We start from the raw sequence: 21046 nt of genomic DNA, 5'->3' as shown, positions 1-21046 counted from the left end.
ACTGTGAATATTGAGAAAGCACCTAGAAAGTGTCACAATCTCACATTTGAGACGCTGTTTTGCAATGATGTTCACTGCGCATTACAACAGTCAAACTGTATGTGACGAATGGCTTATGTTTTGGACTGTTTTGAACTATTTCACTCTTTGTAGAGCAAGCGTTGCAGAATTTTTGGATGAATAATGCAGAAGCTAAGGATTTATGATCATGAAAAACAAATCTGGGGGGGGGGATACTGTGGTTATTCTACTTCATTTGATCAAGACAGAAAAAAGAAAAAAGGCTTTCACCCCTTGTTTTCCCTACATCCCTCACTCCAAAGACCCTAAAATTAAAATGATGTATTTACACATTACAGTGTCAGAAGAGGAGGAGAGTTTGCACAAGTTCTTTGGACACACACCAAGAAAGTGGACAATTGCTCATTCTTAATGTGGCGTGCCGTGTCATGTCTGCTTAAGTAAAAAGCTGTTTACTTTGAAGTGAGGCTCAACTTGCACACAGAGCAACATTTTAGTGATGCATGGCTGTTCTTCCTTTGCAGCCCCGTGGATGACTCATGCTTCTGAGTAAATAGCGAGATATATACAGCTGAGGGCAATGTTCGCGTCTTGAAACACATCAAATGGGGAAAAAAATATCACAGACGTTTTCATCATCGTGTTACCACAAAATGCAGCCCTCTCTTGTGCACACACAGACATGTTTTACCAGTGTGTGTCTGCAGAAAGATCAATCAAAGCTTCATTCAAGGTGAAAAATACTGGATAAGTCAGCTAAACATCTTATTCACTTTCCCCTCCAACTCCTGATTTCAATAAAATTGTTATACACTCCAAGTAAATCATTCACTACTCCATGGGCTCATGAGGTAGAGCAGGTCGTTCCCTAATGGCAAGGTTGGTAGTTTGATCCCCCGCTGCTTCTAAGCGTCCCTTTGGGGAAGACGCTGACCCCTTAAAATTGCTCCTGATGGTTAGGCGGGCTTGCGTGGTAGCAGAAAAAGTGAAAAGAGTGGCAAAACCTGAAAGCCCTTTGAATAAAAGTGCTACATAAACCCAGTCAATCACTGCAAATTACACGGTGAGAGAGTCGGTAATGATCTACTATTACACTTAACATTTTCAGGCAACCTGGTAATGCTGAATCATAACGAGGAGCATTTAGGTAAATGTTGTTTCAGGAGTGTTTAAATTGCACTGTGTTACACTGAGAGGTATTTCCAATATTTCGGCCAGTCCAAACAGTATTGGTATTAGAAAGATCTTTGCATGATATAATTCAACATGTTTCACAGACTACAGCCTCCAAAATTAACTGTAAGAGTGTAACACCTCTCTAAAAAGTGAGCATTACAACATTTATAAATTAAGATTTACTTCAGGGCAGCTGTATTATAAGCTCATTAGTCGCAGGTAGGTGTACCTAATAAACTGGTAACTGGGTTTTAACAGGCTACTGCTCACACCACAACCATTTTAACTGATTCACAAATGAGTGAAAATACACAGGACAGAGTTAAAGCAACTTTTACTTCAGGAACATCTGTGACAGGACGTTTGATTTGAAACATAACAGAAGATGAGTTGATCCAACCCGGATGGAAAATGAGGATAAATCAAAAACTCAAAAACAAGTCACATTTACTGTGATCAGGACATTGATCATCATCTGTCACACTCCTAAACTGGAGTCAAGCTTTAACCTTTAAAAATGTATTCTTCTAGATACTCCCCCCAAAAAGGCACTGCACAACAGTAATATCTTCTGTAAAAGAGTATACACCAATGATCGGACTAAAAAAACAAAACAAAACAGAATTTAAAAAGTTAACCTCAATAAAAGCCAACATGAAGTATCCCTTCTAGTGCCTTGCCTACTAAAGCTGACTTTGCATATGTAGGCTAACAAATGTGCATTAAAGAAAATACACAAACTTTAAGTTATTATGTAACAAGTTAACTCAGAACCAAAAGGGATTAAATGTTCAGTAGCAGGCCATAGTTGAAGTGCAGCATGTTAGTTAGTGAGTGTCTGCTGGAGCTGCCGACACCCAGACTCAGTCTTTGTATTCAGTGTACTTTTTAGCCGATCCCTGCACCTTGCTGGCGGGGTATTTCAGTCGGTTTAGGGCCATTTTACGAAGCACCGCTTGGGGAAGGTCTACTCGACACTTCTCGGCGAGCTCCACCAGGTAGATCAACACGTCGCTGAGTTCGTGCGCCAGGTGCTCCCGCTCCGACTCGGTCCAGTCCGGCAGGCCCTCGGCCACCTCGCCCCGCCACTGGAAGAGCTCCGCCACCTCGCCCACCTCTCCCACCATAGCCAGCAGCAGGTTGCGGGGCTGGTGGAACTGATTCCAGTCCCGTTCGTCCGTGAACTCCGCTTGCATCCGCCTAATGTCCTCGATGGTGGGTTTGGGGGTGAAGGTGAATCTCTCAGCCCGCTCGGGTCCTCCGTTCTGCCGCTGGGAGTGAGACGAAGCCTCGGTCGCGGCTCCGTTCACCACAACTGCCGTGTCCGTTAAAACATCGTCGCCGCCATTTTGCGCTTCCTTTCCGTTTGTAGCCATCATGTTGTTGTTAGTTTTAACTGCGGAACCTCGTAAAATAAAAATAAAATAAAAATACTTTACTTTTAAGGTCTGTCAACACTCCACGACCACCACGCAGAGAAATCCCGCCAGTTGTCAAAACGGAAATGAGGTAGATTATGACGGAAAGCGGAAACCTACAAAAATCTGGGTTTTGTAGTTTTTTTACCTGACAACCAGCGACGTAGACGCAGATATAAAAACTACAACTCCCGTGTTCAGTGGAGCTTTTCTTTTCCAACATGTCTGCCTCCTGTGCAGCTGCAAGTGAGCTGCTACATAACATGAATAAACAAATATCGTCAATATTGTACACAAAGGCTTCGTGCGTGATTAGACGATTAAGTACATCAAGCTCACGATGCCGCAGTCAACCGCAGCCGAGAGCAGAAAGGTGAGCGACCTGCCTCCTTTATATAAACTCTCAATGCTCCTTAACGACCTGTATGTAACGTAACGTTCAGCAGTAACGTAAATAACACTGAGGCGAAGTATTTCCTCTGTTGATGTAGTAATAATAATAATAATATACGTTTTGAGGGTCTTTCTTTTAATAGCCAAAAAACACAAAATAATGGCAACAAAATAGGTGAATTTGATGTTTATTATGGAAAAGCATGCCCAGGTTTGAAGTGTGTGTTTATTTACTTGTTTATTTACTAGTGTTTGTTTTGTCTGTGGTCTGTTGTTGCTTCTTGTTTCTTATTTTATGGCATTCACATATGATGCCATGAAGGAAAATGCGGAGGTGTTTATTTATTAATTGAAGGAATGTGTGAATTTTATGGCACAAGTAAAAAAATAATACTATGATTAACAGATGATTTAGTTTAATGTTAACTACTAACTGGACTGAGGCAAATGTACGGTTGCTATGGTTAAACTTTTTTGTCATATTTGCTGAAACTGTGACTATATCCTGACAGTAAAAGTTTACATGACACAGTTAATCTGTGGAAAAAGGCAGGGTCCCTACTAGTGCTCCTAATTGAAATAATCCACCATACCTGATGTAAAACAACCAATCAGAGCTGCAACAGTTCCCGAAAGGCTAAATAACAACAACGTAACGCTACTGTTTTAAAATGAGAGAATACATTAATAATCGGGTCACTCACATAAGAATGTCTCACTTTCAGAGCACTCAATATTTTTTTGAATTTATAACCAACAGCAGGTGAAGGCACGTAACAGCTGACTGCCTCTTCACTTCCCTGTCGTTTCCCTTCTGTCTGTAGATTGCTACAAATTTAGGAATTGGAAACAACAAGCAGATGAAGAAACCGTACTATTGATCTCCTCCACTCTTCAGTACTATGGGCAGCGCTGCCTGATAGTAACATGTACATCGGCCAATCATTTAGTTGTTTATGCTATTTTCTCTTTAGAGACGTAAAGCTTTAACAGTAGGGGACAAAAAAATACAACTGAAAGGGCTAAGACCCCTTTAGAGCCGTCATAGTAAGAATTAATAATAACTGTCTTATTGCCAGGTTTTTAAATACAGATGCTTCAGGACCAGAGATTGAGACTCAACAATCAACTATCTTTGTCTTTCAAACTCCACTTCTTCCAGTTTTTAAAGCGTTCCGTTATAAATTTGCTGTCTACAAGCCCAGCCTGTGGTCTGGATTACCATCTGGGCAAAAAGAGGTCCCACAGAATAAAACGATTAACTCCGAAGGTATAAGAGATGCATTATTAAAGCACAATATAAGTCAAATCCAGTTTTAAGACTCTAATACTGTAATTAAATGGTGCATATTCCCGGATTTATTTGTGTTCAATCAGATAATTTACACAGCAAAAAGGACCCATGTTATTCCAGCACAGGAATACTGCACACATGTACATAGCAGGTTAACTGGGCCGTGCTTGCGATGACCCCGATGACATTGCTAGGGCTGTTGTAGCCACAGAACAGCTGTTTTCTTGCATTACTTTTCATGAAAAGTAAACTGATCTTTGTGTGGAAAATTGGTGTAGTTCCCCTTTAACCTGAAGCCAGCTGTAGCCGTAACCCCACCCTATTATTATCCTCTGCAATGCTTAATTCCAAATTACACTTTAGGTCTAATCACATTAACCCAAATTAAGCCCTAACCCCAACTAAGGAGGGCAGTGCTAATGGAAACAGTTTGACACAAAACTAGTGCTGCATCCCATTTCCATACTACACAATAGTTGTATATTATGCGCTATGTCTACTCTTTTTGAAGTTACTATATAAGGAATTGTCATGCTTGACCATTTTATGCTAATGGTAAATAATAGTGTGTCAAGTAAACTCTGTTTTTACAGTCTTTTCTGGAGTTGTCTCACCACCATTTGCACATTTCTTTCCTTTGTGCATTGCATTATGGGACAATAGTGTACATCAAAAGCCCAGTTCATAATCAAGCCTTTTTTAGTACGCAGAATTAGTATGTAATATAATCAAGACACAGCTTCTGTTTAAAGTGTCCTAATTTAAATGGACCCAAACAGAAACAATACACAGCCTCTTTTCTGGCTGGTTTGGTTGTCCCCAATCCTTCTGTAGAGTAGAAGTTTCTTTTATTTGGTTCTGTCTGAACCACGTCTTGCTCCTCTCTGCCTCAGTGCTCCCCAGCAGCTGGTTGGAGTCGTGGGCTTGGAAATCCATGCCCAGATTAACTCCAACACCAAGCTATTCTCCGGCTCATCGGTTCGCTTCACAGCGCCTCCAAACTCCCTGGTGTCATTCTTTGATGCATCCTTACCTGGCACATTACCCGTAAGTGTTGTTTAACGCAATTCAAACAAAGATAACTTGTTGTTTTTTAGATCGTTTTCTCGTCAGGTAATGTCTCTGCGTGTCCCCAGGTCCTGAACAAACGATGTGTCGACGCAGCGGTGATGACAGGATTGGCACTCAGCTGCACCATAAACAGGATGTCACTGTTTGACAGAAAGCACTACTTCTACGCTGACCTCCCTGTGAGTTGTTCCACTCCCTGTCCTCACTTTCTGTACTACATCTTAGAGTTTAGGTGGGAGAGTGATAGCACAGGCATTAGTAAGGGGGGTACCTTATCTGACAAACAGCAGTGCAGGGACACGATTGTCCCGCACACCATGCTGCATCATTGCTTTTTCTTTGATATAAGCTGTCCTCATCTGCCTCCAGCTTCTCCATCACAACACTCCCAGTGAACTCTAATTGAAATAGCGAACAAGTCTTGCTGAAGCAGCAAAAAATGCTATTTGCCACGCGTACAGACGAATGACACCTCAAAGCTGTTACAGAAAATGACCAGTGTTTTTTCACTTACCATCTCATTTCCTTCAGTGTACTTCTATTTTTTTTGTTTTTTACATTATCCACAGGTGATTTCCTTCTCTGTGCCTTTGCTGATAATTTGGGGATAGTTTTCTTTTTGTTCACATAATTTGAATCATTATTGGAGTCATAAAAACCCAGGTAGTGCTGTGCTAACTGAGCAATTCGGGGTGTGATACATTTAATTATGAACTGTCTGAAACAATAATAAGATGTAAAAATGAAATAGTTCATTAAAATGAACACTTTTGTGAGGTTTAGAGGACTACAATCTTTAGTAGTTACCCATAATGGACTTCAATTAGATACCAGTCGTTTTCCTAGAGGTAGCGTTTTCTGATGGTGGCTATCTCATTCTTAATTAAATCTCCTCTTATAGGTGCCACTGAGTACACTTCTTTAAAGCAGTATTAACTTATTTATTCATTAATTTTGGCCACTTGAAGGCAAGCAGAACAAACTGTAGACACACCATTGATATATTATTTATACAGTTGATATGATGAACATGTTGGCAACAGTTGCCTAGTTACACACACTGCAGCCGCGAAGCAACATTAGCATTCATTAGCTGTCTTGTTTCTGTCTACCTGATGAATGTAAGTCCCTTTAGCTGCGACACACTTTACTATGTTCACCAGTCGCCAACTTTGTTTGTTTGATGTTCGTTGGTGGGTAATTAGCATGCAGAGGGGTTTTCAGAGCTTTTTCACCGAAAATCGCTGCCAACTATGGAAAATGGAAATGATGGTGCTGAACCTACAGAGAATTATCACCTGAATCTGCAGCTCCTCTGGGCTTTACAGTGAGTTTGAGCTCATTCTTTAGCCGTCTGGCCGTTTTGGTTCACTCTCACCGCTCTCATACTGTATCATCACTTTCAGCCATAGCAGGCAGTTGCTCTCAGTGACCAAAAACTCAGCTTTTGCGGCTTTTATTTCCTCTTCTATTGCAGTTTTCAAATTGACTGCTGTTAAATAATCAAAGAAGTAGAACAAACATGAGTGCCAACGTGGTGTTTGAGGGATTACATATGAGTCCTGTGCTCATGGCATGGGAGTGTGTTTAGTATTTAAATATCTACCAACATGCCTTAATAGCTGTCTGGTAAGGCAGTCGTAGAGGAATTTCCAAAAAAATAAAAAATTTAACACTGATGTTTCCATTTAACAGTCTCGCCCAAATGATGTTCACTTTGCTCTCTGTAATGGAGTGCTCGCATGGCAAGGTTTCACTACCCCTCTGAGCCCCAGGGTAATTTTACTGCCATTATGAGTGACATTTTAAGGCTTAGATGGAAAAAGACAAAATGTCATGGGAACTCTGCAGTGACTTGGCCTACAGAGACCTCTTCTCATGAATCTAGAAATTCTCGGAAGAAAGGTGTTAGAGAATTTTGTGTTTTGAATTTTCAAAGTCAGTCTTTCCAGGGTTAGATATTATGCTTACACAGCTTTGGGCAAGGTAATGAGAAGGATAATTATGGTACTGAAAAGCTTAAGAGACATTTTCTTTTCCTTTGGTAGTATTTCTTAGAAACTACCCAAAAGAAGTGGCTTAATATAAGAATACCCCCATAAACTAGCAAGCAATATTTTTATTAAACTATTTTGATTACTGTATTGCACTGAAATAAATCATCTGTCTTTGACATTTCTGATTAGTTTCTGCTCTAATGTCTTAGCTAACTTCATTTTATTTTGAAAATGTGACTGATGGAGCACAACAGTTTACTGTAGATCTTGATAGTTTTTTTTCCCTCCCATTTAATTGTTCATAAACTTAGTGGTTATCACAAAGTTGCAGCAGTACATATTTGTAATCACCGTGGTAGGGATACATTATCTCCCCAGAAAGTCCATGTATCTTGAAATTCAAGCAAAATCCCCTCCAGAAGCGCTGGGATTACTGTTGGGTTCCTCGTGCTCTATTGTGTGTTTACCGAAGATTGCATCACCTACTTTGGAATAATTCTCAACAGTCGACACACACAGCAGGGACGATAATGCCCGATTGCAGTTTTTATTTTTCTGAGAGACAACTCATGCCAGCAGGTTGATCCCAAAACCTTTATTTGTGTTTTAAAATGAATGTGTGCCCTGTGCACAATACCTGCTGTTGCCTTGTTTATAATTATTTAGTTTGTATTAGTCTCATCAGCTGCTCAAAAGGAGTGATCTGTCCCACTGTTGTGTAAAACAGCTTGATAAACTGCAGTCAGAGTGGTTTTAATTATGCAGATGATGGGACATTTTTCACGTTCAACCTAAAGTTTGAGTGTAATCTATGCTCATAATACCCAACCAGTAGCAGGGCCGAGGGAGAAATTATCCCGCCCTTGAAAAATACATTTGTAAATTGCGTTGTACATTATTGATATGTTCCACTAGAAATCCCTGATTGCATTTTGTAAAACACCACAGTTGCTCATTAAATGATTAATGCCGCTGCCCAACCAGCCCTTCCTTTTTTCGATTCAAATGGCAGGCAAGACACATATATAAAGTTTTTAACAGCGCTTTAATGACATGCATCAGCAGCTGCACACTAACCTACCAGCAAAAGCAAATAATTACAATTTCCTTGAGATATTAAGTCTCCAAATAAACAGACATGGCCTGGTTATTGAAGCTTTGACATGTGTCTAATGAGAGCTATGAATGTTGTTTTGACCTCCGTGGGTAGCGGAGAAGAACATCGGTAATGAGATGACCGACTGGTTTGTTTGGTGACTTTTAAATTAGTCAGAAAATGACTCAGCGGCTCACAACACGAGGTGTGTGTGTGTGTGTGTGTGTGTGTGTGTGTGTGTGTGTGTGTGTGTGTGTGTGTGTGTGTGTGTGTGTGTGTGTGTGTGTGTGTGTGTGTGTGTGAAATCCTGTATGTACAGTATGTGAGCTGGCATGCATCTGTAACTTTGGGGGTCACAGAAAGTGTTTGGATCATCACTCCTCATTAGGACTCTATCTGCTGTCCAAGTGTAATTGGGGGAAACTTGATGTGGCTACCAGGATCTTATTAACAACAAACTTGCCTCATCCTTCGTTATGTAGCAAGATTACTTGATTTATTTATGCAGGAAATGCAAACAGCCTTCATTTTATGCAGATGCTCCCTAACGTATAGTACAGCAGGCTTGTGCTTCAGCCAGCAGAGACAACATTTTCAACGGCTGAGACAAAACTCATAAAAAGATGAAGCAAGAAACAGGGGATTTATGATAAGCTGCAACTGTATTACCAAAATCCAGCAGATTTAAAGATCGAATCCGCCCAGAAGAACAGAAATTGAAAAAGAAAATCCCCAGTAGTCTGTGTTTTTTTTGTCCCGTTTGTTTCAAATGGAGGAGGTGTGGCGGTGATTGATTGTGTCGATCAGGCACATTGTACAGAAAGCCAGTGACTAACAGCCCCCCAATCTCTTCTCCCACGGCCTCGCTCTCTTTAGCATAAGTATGATTAATGTGTGGTTCCTGTGATGTGGTTGCCATAGTAACGCAAGAAATTAAAACTTGGGGCAGCAGATTCTTTTAGGAATATGGGAGCAGGTGAAATATTTATTCTTATGCTTTTGTGAGTAGAAACCTTGAGAGAAATGGCAGCACTCGTGCTGCATAATAATGACGGCATAGCCAATCAGCCTGCACCCTGTTTAATTGATGCTGCCAGCCTCACCTTCACATAGACCCATGACACTGACTGCGGCATACTCATCACTTTTATTTTCCTGAAATAGTGAGATTTAAATGAAGGCCTGCAGGTAACGGTATTTTAGGTAATTTTATGTATTTCACAATTGGAAAAAGAACATTTTGGTTACAGAAAAAGAGGGATTATTCCATTCATTCACTCAAAGTATGAGTGGACAATAAACTAAATTTACTGAGATACTCTATTACTATTACTATTCTTTTACTGACCCAAATTTACTCATACTGCAATTTTCAGCACATTTCTACTCACACTGAAGATATCTTCAGCAAGCTGTGACATCTAACAACTGTCAACCAACCAGTTAGTAAACAGCCAAGTCTTTTTCATTATACTGTAATTAACATTAACAGTCAACATTAACGGAATTAATATGGGATAAACATATCAGAAGCCAATATTAGAAAGGAATATATGCACTGCAGGAGAAATATGTTGTTTTCAAGGTAAATCTAATTATTTATTTAGATTTTAGGTAATGTCACCCAGCTCTTCTCCAAAGTGAACCAAAGGGATATCAGTATTTTATGAATGAGGTTATAGGATGGCATTGTACAGTTGTGATGGGGCTGTTTTATTCCTAATTTCATCTGGGAAGTATTTGACTCCGCATACACTACAGTAACACAGTTGGTTTTGGGTCCTCTATTTACTCCTCAGCCTTGCTGCCCAGACCTTTACAGGATGAAATTTCTCATATCAGGCTGATTTATTTTCAAATTTCAGGCTGGGTACCAGATCACTCAGCAACGGCGGCCTATCGCAGTAGATGGCACGCTGACTTACTGCTTCCTTGGAGGAAAAAAGAGGAGCCAGGTGATCAGAAAAACTGTCAACATCAAACAGATTCAACTGGAGCAGGACAGCGGCAAGAGTCTCCACGATGACCTCCGCAGCCAGACACTCATAGACCTCAACAGAGCAGGTAACGCTTGAGACAGTCAGTCTGTGCCCTACATTTAAACTATAAGGATATTCTTACATTATTACTGTCAACAAATACCATTAAAAGCAACAATAAATTGATCCTGTGCAAGGTGATCCTGATGCCATAGAGCCTCATTAAAAACACATCAATGATGTTCCTTCATTACTATGAACATGGATTCTGTAGTTTTTTTTGAGTCAACCCCTGTGTCTGAAAATAGTTCCCAGTATATTCATTACATACTACTGCTTCGGTTTTCTATAAACTACAATGCCTAGCTGTTTTAGGAAATTACTTAAACCAATAAAATGTTTTTAAAAACTACATTTGTGACTTTAAAAAAAAATCATCCATCTGCAGTAGGAACAAACAGGCCTGGGGCTGAGTGCCACAGACAGTAAAGAAGTTGAAACAGTTTTCAGGGACATACTAACATGTTGTTTTTGGTCTTTTCGTGAATTTGCACCACAATAAGGAAAACATGTTCTAACTTTCTCCTTTAACACTGGAAGAAAAAATGTTCAGACAGATATTATTCTGGAGATTTAAGTTGCTCAACAAAGCTAGAACCGTTGCGGTGGGTTACTGAGCTCCATGGGCTGATACCTTAGAGATGTAAAACACAGCTGTCTTCACATGCGTCAGGCGTAGGTCTAATGGAGCTGGTGATGGAGCCAGACATGAGCTGTGGAGAGGAGGCTGCTGCAGCTGTCAGAGAGCTTCAGCTCATCCTGCAAGCCCTGGGCACCTGTCAAGGCAACATGTCTGGTATGGAAATCACTCTCTGTCTCTGCCTCTTTCTTTTTTCTGAACTGCTTCTAAACCTCTAAACTCAAACTTATTTCCCACTTAGTATGCATCTTCATCTTTCTCCGCAGAGGGGCAGCTCAGAGTAGATGCCAATGTGTCCGTCCACAAACCGGGCGAGCCCCTGGGAATCAGGGCGGAGGTGAAGAACATCAACAGCGTCCGATACCTGGCAAGGGCTATTGGTGAGCACCATAGAAAGTTCAAAACTTAAAGGAAGTGTAGCAGGATGGCTTAAGAGTGCGACAGATATTCAGGGAGGTACCTTGAACACTGTTCCATCTGAATAGGTCTCAACTGGCTGCATCATTGCTCACACACACATTCTGAAAGTAAAGACCATTTTGTGAGTTGACATTTGCACGCTGTGTCACCCTCGAAGAATTACTTAGAGTGTGTGTGTGTGTGTGTGTGTGTGTGTGTGTGTGTGTGTGTGTGTGTGATTATGTGTGTGGTACTGGTAGTAAAAGGTAAGAAACGATATGAGAATGAACAAATATGAAGCTATAGCCAGCTCTAAAGCTCACTAATTCACATGATGTTGTTTCTCCGTACAAAAACCGCTGTGCAAAAACAATATGCTGTGTTACGGACCAGTAAGTTCTTGGAGCCTCCAATGGATTGCCTGGCAACTGGTCAACATACAAACATATACCTACATACATACAATACTTGAGTATTTCCATTTCATGCTACTTGTTCTTCTATACCACTACACTTCAGAGGGAAGTTATTTTGCAGACAAGAGAAGACTTTACATACATATGATAAGCTAATAAGATATGATGCAATTTTATAGATTAAACTACCTGAAATAGTTGAAATAAACAACCTTGACCAACTGCAACTTAAAAATGCACATGAATGCGTCAGTAATAATAAACAATGATATAACATCTAATATTATATCACATTAATAACACTCACAGAAGCCATTATTTCTGCATACGATTATTTTTAGTTCAGATACATTTTACAAATAATACTTTTATGTACTTTTACTAAAGTAATATTTCCAAAGTAGGACTTATGTCAAAGCATATTTTCACAGTGTGGTATTACTATTTTTACTAGAGGATCTGAATACTTATTTGAACATGGGAAACACATACACAAAGAAGCCAAAGAGAAACATGCATACACACATTGCATCTATCACATGTAACAAAAACTTTTTATATTATATGTACTTATTATACGTATATACTTTTTATATTTTTCTTACTTTTATATTTAAAGATAAAAATAGTTTTTTTGTTTAAATGGAAACAAGAGAGCTGGATTTATGAAGACACATTAAGACAGCAAGTATAGTTAATATTGACAGTAAATTGTGAAGCATAAGTTTGGGACTGACAACCAGTCACAAACTATTAGCTGTGTGATAGCAGCATGTAAAGCTGAATTGGCTTCTCGCAGCTGCTCACTTAAAATAGCATAGATTTTCTGTCAACTCCACCGACTGTTGATTGAGCTTCACTTAAAAAGCTGACAAAGAGTCACAGCCAGAAAATTTCAGCATTTCACATGCAGGTTTTTAATCACGGTTTGACATACCGTGGTGCTGTGCTTGAATTATTTATCAATAAAGTTGTATCACATTTACTCTGCTACTGAATTGGTATTTAAAAGTCAGGAAGAAAAACATCGTTTATCACAGTTATAATTGTGGCAGCAGTCAGAGACCTGAGGACTGCCAGTACATCACAGCAGATGTTTGGCATTTACCACAAGATTTTATTTGTGCGTACTGGTGTTATTGGATAAACTCTCTGTATTTGTGTGCATGTTCTCCCTTACATCGCCAGACTACGAGATACAGAGACAGATCGATATCCTGCAGAGAGGGGGCACGGTGCAAAATGAGACCCGGGCGTATGATTCCAAATCAGGGTAAGAAGATGAAAGAGCAGGGCCACGATGCCAAGCTTCAGTCACTACAACACCCTCTGACTGGGATCTCTGCCCGGTTCATTAGTCCAGAGTTTTGCTGACGAAGAAGCATCATGGTAATCATGATGAATAGAGCCATTTGGATGCCGCCGTCATCCTGTGTTATCTGTGAGCTATGTGCTACTTGCAGGCTTATGAGCTCACAGAATGAGCCAGCTCGCACACAGCTGAGGCCTTGATCATCTTCTGGTGCCCTGCCTCCTTCCCATGAGGCCTTGCATATCCAAGGTACATGGTGAAGTGTGTTAAATGGAGTGTGTGATGGCTCACAAGTCACTCTTTGTTCTCGTTACTGTGATGGTGGCTACAGATTTGACTCCACTGGTTTACAGACAGCAGGCTGACTGGAAGGCATCAACACTCATATGTTCCCAGTCTTTTTTATATTGTTATTGTTTGTTTTTTTGCAATTAGCTGTACTACTCTACAGTTTTATCTTGCAGTAGGGGTTAGGGCTGCAACTAGTGAGCTTCTGAGCTTTTGATCTGCTGATTAATTGCCAATTACAATTTCCCATAGTGCAAGTTGAGATATTCAAATGTATTGTTTTATCGGACCAACAATCCAAAATCCGAAGATGTTCAGTTTACTTTTACAGAAAACAAGGAAAAGCAGCATATTGTGTTCTCTTCATCTTTTGAGATGCTTGAATCAGTGAAATTTGTTGCTAATTAATGTTTATTGATTGATTCATTGATTATTCAGCTAGTTGTTTGAGCACTAAGCAGTATTACAGAGCTGTTAAATACATCTCATATCTTTGCTGCAATTCCTTCAGTTGCATTTCTTCTGTTTTGAAGTATTTGAAAGCTTGTTTTTTATTATATATTGTTCACTGACTATTGTTCATTTATGTTTTTCTCTAGGGAGACCGTTCCTATGAGGGACAAAGAGGGTCTACAGGACTACCGGTGAGTGTGAGTGTGAGTTTGGGGGCTCTCTGCACGTGCAGTTATGATATCGGGAGATGATCTTGCCCTCAGTGGGGACTGAAAGAGGATGAGAGTGTCTGAGTGGCAGCTAGATGGAGGGAAATAAACAGACATCACTCAAGGTCTGGACCTCAGTTATGTGTATGTGTGTGAGTTTAGGAGGGGGGGATGATAGATGGACAGCTATAAGGCTGATGGAGTCAAATGATTAGGGGAGTAAGTGAAATGTGACAAGTGTGGTGTCAAGAAGACTATTAGTATCTCAACAAAAACCAAACCTTCTCTTCTCGAAGCTTATCTGTACTGCCGATAAAGCATTCCTCCCTTCCTTACCTTTTTTTATCCCCTGCCCGCCCTCCCATCAGGTTTATGCCAGAACCCAACCTGCCCCCTCTGATTGTGTATGAGGATAACGCATCGCTGCCCACTGGCATTGATGCGTGCCAGGCGGTGGTGGTGGAGACGATAAGGAAAGTGCTGCCAGAGCTACCCAGTGTCAAAAGAGACAGGCTGGTGCAAACGTACGGCATCCTGCCCGAGCACAGCTTCACCCTGGTGGTGAGTTTATAAGTGGCTGAAAGCAACCGGTGAGAGACTTGAGCTGATTCCCTCACTAAATCTGTTTCCACATCTTTCTTTTAATTGCCATCTGATCAAGTCCAAGCAGAGTCAACTTGGATGCAGTTCTGCTTAAATCCAGGAGGCAGCTGTGTACTGTTGGACTCTGCTGGGTGATTCGATCCTAATAATTAGATAGTATGCGTGTGAAGTGATAAAAAGCTTTTTCATGGCGTTTTGTTGCAGAATGAGGACGGGCTGGTGGATTACTTTGAGGCAGTGTTGAAGGTGACCAAGATGGGACCGAGGAAGGTGATCGGCTGGGTGATAAAAGAGCTGTTGGGTCACCTCAAACAGCAAGACATGAGTGTGAGCCAGAGGTGAGACATACACAGACTCCTTCATGTCACTTTTACAGTATTCACATAATGCCATCATAGCTCATGAATGCAGTGCAGGTCTGCCAATCCAAATTAGCATCATGGTGTAGTTATTTCAGTGTCCTTTTGATCTGTTTATTGCAATTACATCACAGCAAAATGTGTTTATTTTTGGCTTACACCACCAGTAGTAACCCTGATAACGCACAGTAACGCTTGGCACATGGCTTGACCCCTCTTGTGACTGGCTTGCTCACTTAGTACCTTTTTTAAATGCTGTATCTAAGATGTTTGTGATTCCAAGAAGGAGGAACATGCACAGATAAAGGTACTCATGGGAAGAAGGCTTTATGGTAGCTGCTTTCAGCTTGAGAGTTAAGAGATCATGAGATATTTTTCTCTGTATTTACTTAAATGTTTGCTTTTTTTTCCTTGTGAAATACTGAATAGTTTTCACCCCCAAAGGCTTGCTCTGATAAATCAAACAACCCGAGAAGATGAGATTAGGGAAAAAAGGGTTATTACTTGGCGCACCCGTAGCTTAGGGGTTAAGACACTGACCATGAACCATGAACTGCCCCAGTTGTGCTCCCACCTGGGACCTTTCTCTCCCATCTCTCTCTCATTTCATGTCATCTCTCCACTGTCTGCATAAAAACTCTCAAAAAAATACTTTGAAAGAAAATCTGTTCACTCCCCAGATGCAGTCTGCATCTGCCAGGCTTCTCTATATTTGGTGTCACAAGCCACTGATTCCAGGGTTAGTGTGAAGAACTGTGATCTCATGTTGTCACCTAAAAGTGATTTATTATGTCTGGTATCAAGTGTTCAGCTCCGTATCCTATAACTCATGACTAAACTTTAGTTTGAGAGACTTGCTTCATGAAATTGACCACTTATAGCAGATGGTTTTACAGATAGATTTGGCATTCAAAGCTCTGCTGTTTGACAGGACTCTCAGAAAATCCTAGCAGCAAGGAGGTTTCCGCAGGGAGAACAAATCCCTCCTTGATAAATACTATACATGAAAATTAGCTGTTAGTTAAATCAAAAACTTAGCACATATGGTTTGTTTGGGGGTGTGGAGGGAGTTCTGGCAGTAAACGGCATTGGCGTGTGTGCGTATTAGCAGTATTAGCAGGGCGAAGCTGCAGTCAGAGCAAACTTTGCCCGATGAAATTTACTCACATGAAGTGGATAAAAGCTGCGGGAGGGCAGGAAATAGCACCTGGTATGGTTGTAAACATGAACTACAGGTGCTAGCCTAACAACTGCAGTCCATAAAGTCTTAAAGGTGGGGTCAGTCATTCTGGAGAAAAATTGTCTCATTCCCAGGTTGTGAAATACCAACGATTAGGTAACCCAAAGCGTTGGTATTTGACGACCTGGGAGTACAAATGTCATCTGTTGTGTTGTGTGGCTCGCACCAAGACACATCCCATTTACCATAACCCAAAGCGTCTATATGTGACGACCTGGAAATGAGATTCATACAGCTTTTTATCAAACATTTCACTGTCATTAACCTCTGTCACTGTCTTCCACTGTCCTTCTTTTCTGCTGCTTGTATTATTTCACAGCGCAGTTATAAAACAAGACTCGCATTTTCGCCTGTCAAAGTTCAGTCTGATTGAACTCTGTGAAAGAGGCGGATAAATCCATGACCAGAGGCAAATTTGTCTCGCCCCTTTTCCACTAAAGCTAAATCTGGTCCGACTGCACCACAATAGTGATGAATATCAGGTTATGATGGCAGTGCCGTACAACTGCATGAATATGATAAGAAGTAATTATTCAGCCGATAGCCACACAGCTATGAATGAACCGATGACTGTGAAGCATGAATGAAGTTGCTGATGCCAGTTAGCTAATGCAAGAGCGACTTCAGTGCTCTACCTGAACTAATGATGATGATGCTTCATATCTAGTAATGACTGTGCCAATGAATGAGGTCAGTTCAGTGGTTTTAAGTGTTATGACTGGGCATCATACTGAATCAAACAATAGTAACAATCCTTATGATATTCAATTTACTGAGCAAGGAAATATAACAAGTGGCTATCTACTGAGCTTAAGTGAAAGCAAAAAGTGGATAATCAAACAGTTGTAAAATATAAATCTAATGTTGTGGTTGTTACTGAGTCCCACTCTTGACACACATTAACATACACAAACCTTCAGTTGTTGTTGGCTCAATAGGAGAGACCACTAAAATCTAAGTTATTAAACTGCTTCATTCCTATTCCCCCAAGAAGGTTTGCACTGGATTAAAGAGTATAGAGTAGTATAGTGCTCAGAATCGTGTTTGTATAGTCAATGTCTGGGTTGAAAATGACTGCACATCAACCTTAATTAGATAAAATAATTCAGTCTTATCCATGAACCATTCTGCATCATGCTGGTTTGGTTTCATTGACATCAAGGATTATTAAATTCTTAGTGTTCAGAAGTACTGATTAGACCGTTGCATACTATACAACAATAACATGTGTGAGTTCATAAATCATCCGATATTCCCTGATTCTTTGTGTCTGTCAATGAGAAAACCCCTGCGACAGTCTGACAGCCCATCAGGGAAAAGCCTGTTTTGACAAATCCAATTACATTAGTGAAATCATTACCTTTTGGAAGAAGGTGTTGTTTGATCTCTCCCTGCTGCAGGTCTGTTAGCTGTTGGATTGAAACTGTTCCAAAAGACTGAAATTGAAGTCTTTTTGATATTTTGATACAAAGGGAAGTTGCCATAGTACCTTTCATGCTTGTGCTTCAAAAAACATGAAGATGCCTATTTAGCCACCGGCTATGAAACAAAAAACTCCAGTTGTCTCCCACTGTTTTTGTTTATGACATGCTGGGGCGCTAAATATCAGACACTCATTTTAACTAATTTCTTTGTAGCAATTTTCTTAAAAAGCCAGTTTAATAGTGACTGCAGCTAAAGGAAAAATTAGGCTGATCTGATGCATCTGAGTTGTATTTATGAAGGTCTGGGTGAAGGTCAGTCACCAGATCACGACTTTAGAAACTGAAGCATGTTGAGTCCAACTCAGATTGTTGAGTTGGATATTTTAATGGTTATATTTCACTAGTGTTCTACTCGAATTACGATTCTTAGAATAAAAATCAGAGTCATTACACAGCAAATGAAATTGAAACAAGTAATGGGTTGACGTCAGTGCAGATTCTGTGAGCTTTACTTTATCTACCATTCCCAGACTGTTGTGACGCATTTGTGTGTGAGTAAACCACAGATAGCTGGTGTTTATTTATGCATAATGTTGCATTTGCTTTGGTTGAAAGGAAGAGAGTTAAAGAAAAACAAAGAGTGCCCGGCAGGACTGTCGAAAGCTGCAGGCAGCGAGGAAACAGAGAAACTCCGCCGCATTAGAATCAAAACATTTTAAGTGCTTGCAGCCAGAAAGAAATAACTGACATTTTTGGTGTCAAATAAAAGGTTTTGAAGGGTTTTTCATAAGAATGCATGTTTCTCCTTCTGCATCCATATAATGACTGTCAGTGTCAAATCTTTTTTTATCTTTGCTGTATAATGTGCCCAAGCCTCCTTTTGCCTCTCTGGCACCAAGTCTTTGTGTAGGATAAAATAAATAAGAAATTGGGAGAGGTGAAACTCCAGACATTTCATGAGGAACTTGTTTGCTTCCACCAGCGGAGAGAAGTCACTCTTCCAGGGTTCACAAAAGTTGCTGGGGGTGCTGGCAGCTCAGGGAAATTCACTGGAGGTCCAGTGGATGATTTGTGGCAGGATGGTGACAGCATGATGCCAGGCCTACATTACGCCAGGCCGTGGTGTAGCAGTGCCTGGAGAAGTGGCTACGCTAATTTATGCTAATTTAATTAATTTTTTTTTAAGCTGTCCGTCCAGCAAGCAGGATTAACGCCCTGGGTTATAAACAGTGACACGTAAGACTACTCTTGCATATTTAGCTCACCCAAAAATGAGTAAGTAGTATTTGCACATTGTCACTTAACGTCTGCTGGATGACTTCAGGGGAGTAATGATCATTATGAAATTAACATCAGCCACAGAAGAGTGTAAGTATTCATTATTCCTTACTCCATTCACTCATGAAAATTGGATAACTACGCAATTCCTTTGCCGTCCTAGGGAAAAAAAAAAACTGAACTACTGAATGATGCACATCAGAGGGGATGTAGAAGTGGGTATACCTAATGCCACTTAAAAATAAGTGGACATACTCCATATACCCTGCATTACACCACTGACGCCAGGCCTACAGGAACGCCTTGTACACTGAACACTTGCACAGGCTCAACTCAGGTTGATGGGCAGCTTACTGGTTATTGTAAATTTATTAAAAGATCTGCATCACTAGAATTGATAGTCCTATTTGGCTTTACCCCATGAGATACAAGTACCCGCGGTTGGGAATCACCGCTCTATTTCACACACAATCAGTCGGCCAAACTTTGTTGTGTTGATGGATACTTCAACTATTGTTCCATAGTGTCTAGACTGTGTTTGGATGAGATTTAGCTGAGACAGATCGTCTGGCCTGCAGAATACTGAATGAAACTACTTAATATTTTCTAAGAGGCTTTTTGATTCAGTTTGTCTGGTAGCCTGGGGAATAAACAAGAAGACATAAGAAAGACAAACAGTCAAATCAGAAATGTTGAGACTCTTTCACTCTCCTTCTCACCCTCCATTTATATAACTAATTCTTCAGTACACCCATTAAACTACAATTAAATTACCCCTTCATTTGATTTCAGCCCTATCTCTCCTTCTGCCCTGGCTGAGCTGCTGGAACTCCAGGAAACAGGACATATCTCCTCTTCGGTTGCTGGGCAGGTCAGTCAGCTGTGCAGACCATGCAGTTATGCCCTTCTATATGTCAATCAATACAAACACCCTAGCTGGGGCTGGTTTGCATACTGGTTCTCACCTGGTTTCTCTCTGCTCTCAGGTGTTCCAGGAGATGTGGAAGTCATCAGGCAAGACAGCCCTGCAGATCGTCCAGGAGCTGGACTTGGGTCTTGTTAGTGACACCGCACAGCTGCACAGCATCTGCCAGAAGGTGGTGGACTCGAACCCTGATGAGGTGAGGGCTCACATGCAAATTCTCACTTGTAGTTCCATTGTTTTTTTGGTTTGTGTGCACAGTTGAGATGTTTTGTGTTTGCTGTGCCTCTCTGTAGGTTAACGCCATCAGGAATGGAAACAAGAAAGTTCTGAACAAGCTGATGGGGCTGGTTCAGAAAGAGACCAAAGGAAGAGCTGACCCAGTGTTGGTGAGGGCAATTTTACAAGAGAAGACTTTATTAAAGTCGGACTGTTGATCACATCAGAGTCAAATCACAGCATATGTGACCTTCATAAAAGTCAAACGATACGACAGTGATATTGTAGATCTGTATGAAAAGGAGATAAATCATGACTATGTCACAGGGCAGTGACATTTTTTGTAAATACTAAAGCATGTTTTCACTGTTATTGTCTGTATTTATAAAGTAATAAAGCTTTTCAGATTAATACTCTTGTCGTCGTATCACCATTCACTATATTTTATCAGGAAAAATGCATTCATAAATCCCAAGATACAGTAAATATCTGTTTTCATATTTTAAACCGGTGATGAGATTTCTATGTAAAGTGGAAAAAGTGAAATCCGATCATGACTGGAAAGCTCATTTAATGTTTAATATAAATTTAAATTGTGCTGTGAAAAAAAGAAAAGTAGTATTTCAAGAACAATTGCCATTTAATGCAATATAACCCTTTCTACATAACTTTATGAACCATTGTCCTCTGCCATATTGGCTATTATAGTCATTAGTAAGGCCTGCAAATCACACAGGCAGAAGAGGAAACTGCTGACGTGACAGATGCTCTCTTATCAA

At 40.5% G+C, this 21046-nt stretch overlaps 2 protein-coding genes across 2 annotated transcripts; one reads left to right on the top strand and one right to left on the bottom strand.

The window, feature by feature from the left end:
* Positions 1-1514: 1514 nt before the first annotated feature.
* dctpp1 (dCTP pyrophosphatase 1) lies at positions 1515-2694 on the bottom strand. Its single transcript, XM_051384778.1, has one exon. It carries the CDS (start codon positions 2574-2576, stop codon positions 2061-2063), a length of 516 nt encoding a protein of 171 aa, XP_051240738.1. The 5' UTR covers positions 2577-2694; the 3' UTR covers positions 1515-2060.
* Positions 2695-2807: 113 nt separating this feature from the next.
* On the top strand, positions 2808-20678 carry gatb (glutamyl-tRNA(Gln) amidotransferase, subunit B). Its single transcript, XM_051384770.1, has 13 exons — positions 2808-2988; positions 5196-5349; positions 5439-5552; positions 10332-10530; positions 11179-11301; positions 11412-11525; positions 13149-13233; positions 14160-14204; positions 14591-14783; positions 15030-15163; positions 19919-19997; positions 20113-20247; positions 20345-20678. The coding sequence occupies exons 1-13, from the start codon at positions 2837-2839 to the stop codon at positions 20483-20485; spliced, it is 1668 nt and encodes a 555-aa protein (XP_051240730.1). The 5' UTR covers positions 2808-2836; the 3' UTR covers positions 20486-20678.
* Positions 20679-21046: the final 368 nt, after the last annotated feature.

Source organism: Dicentrarchus labrax, unplaced genomic scaffold (genome assembly GCF_905237075.1).
Source record: "Dicentrarchus labrax unplaced genomic scaffold, dlabrax2021, whole genome shotgun sequence".
Taxonomy (NCBI): Eukaryota; Metazoa; Chordata; class Actinopteri; family Moronidae; genus Dicentrarchus; species Dicentrarchus labrax.
This window is presented reverse-complemented; position numbering and strand designations above follow the sequence as displayed.

Excerpts from the sequence above, each read along its gene's own strand:
- dctpp1 (XM_051384778.1), bottom strand. The coding sequence starts at position 2,576 with ATGATGGCTACAAACGGAAAGGAAGCGCAAAATGGCGGCGACGATGTT.
- gatb (XM_051384770.1), top strand. The coding sequence starts at position 2,837 with ATGTCTGCCTCCTGTGCAGCTGCAAGTGAGCTGCTACATAACATGAAT. Across the intron at positions 5,350-5,438 it reads CCTTACCTGGCACATTACCC|GTCCTGAACAAACGATGTGT; the intron begins GTAAGTGTTGTT and ends GCGTGTCCCCAG. Across the intron at positions 14,205-14,590 it reads GAGGGTCTACAGGACTACCG|GTTTATGCCAGAACCCAACC; the intron begins GTGAGTGTGAGT and ends CCCTCCCATCAG.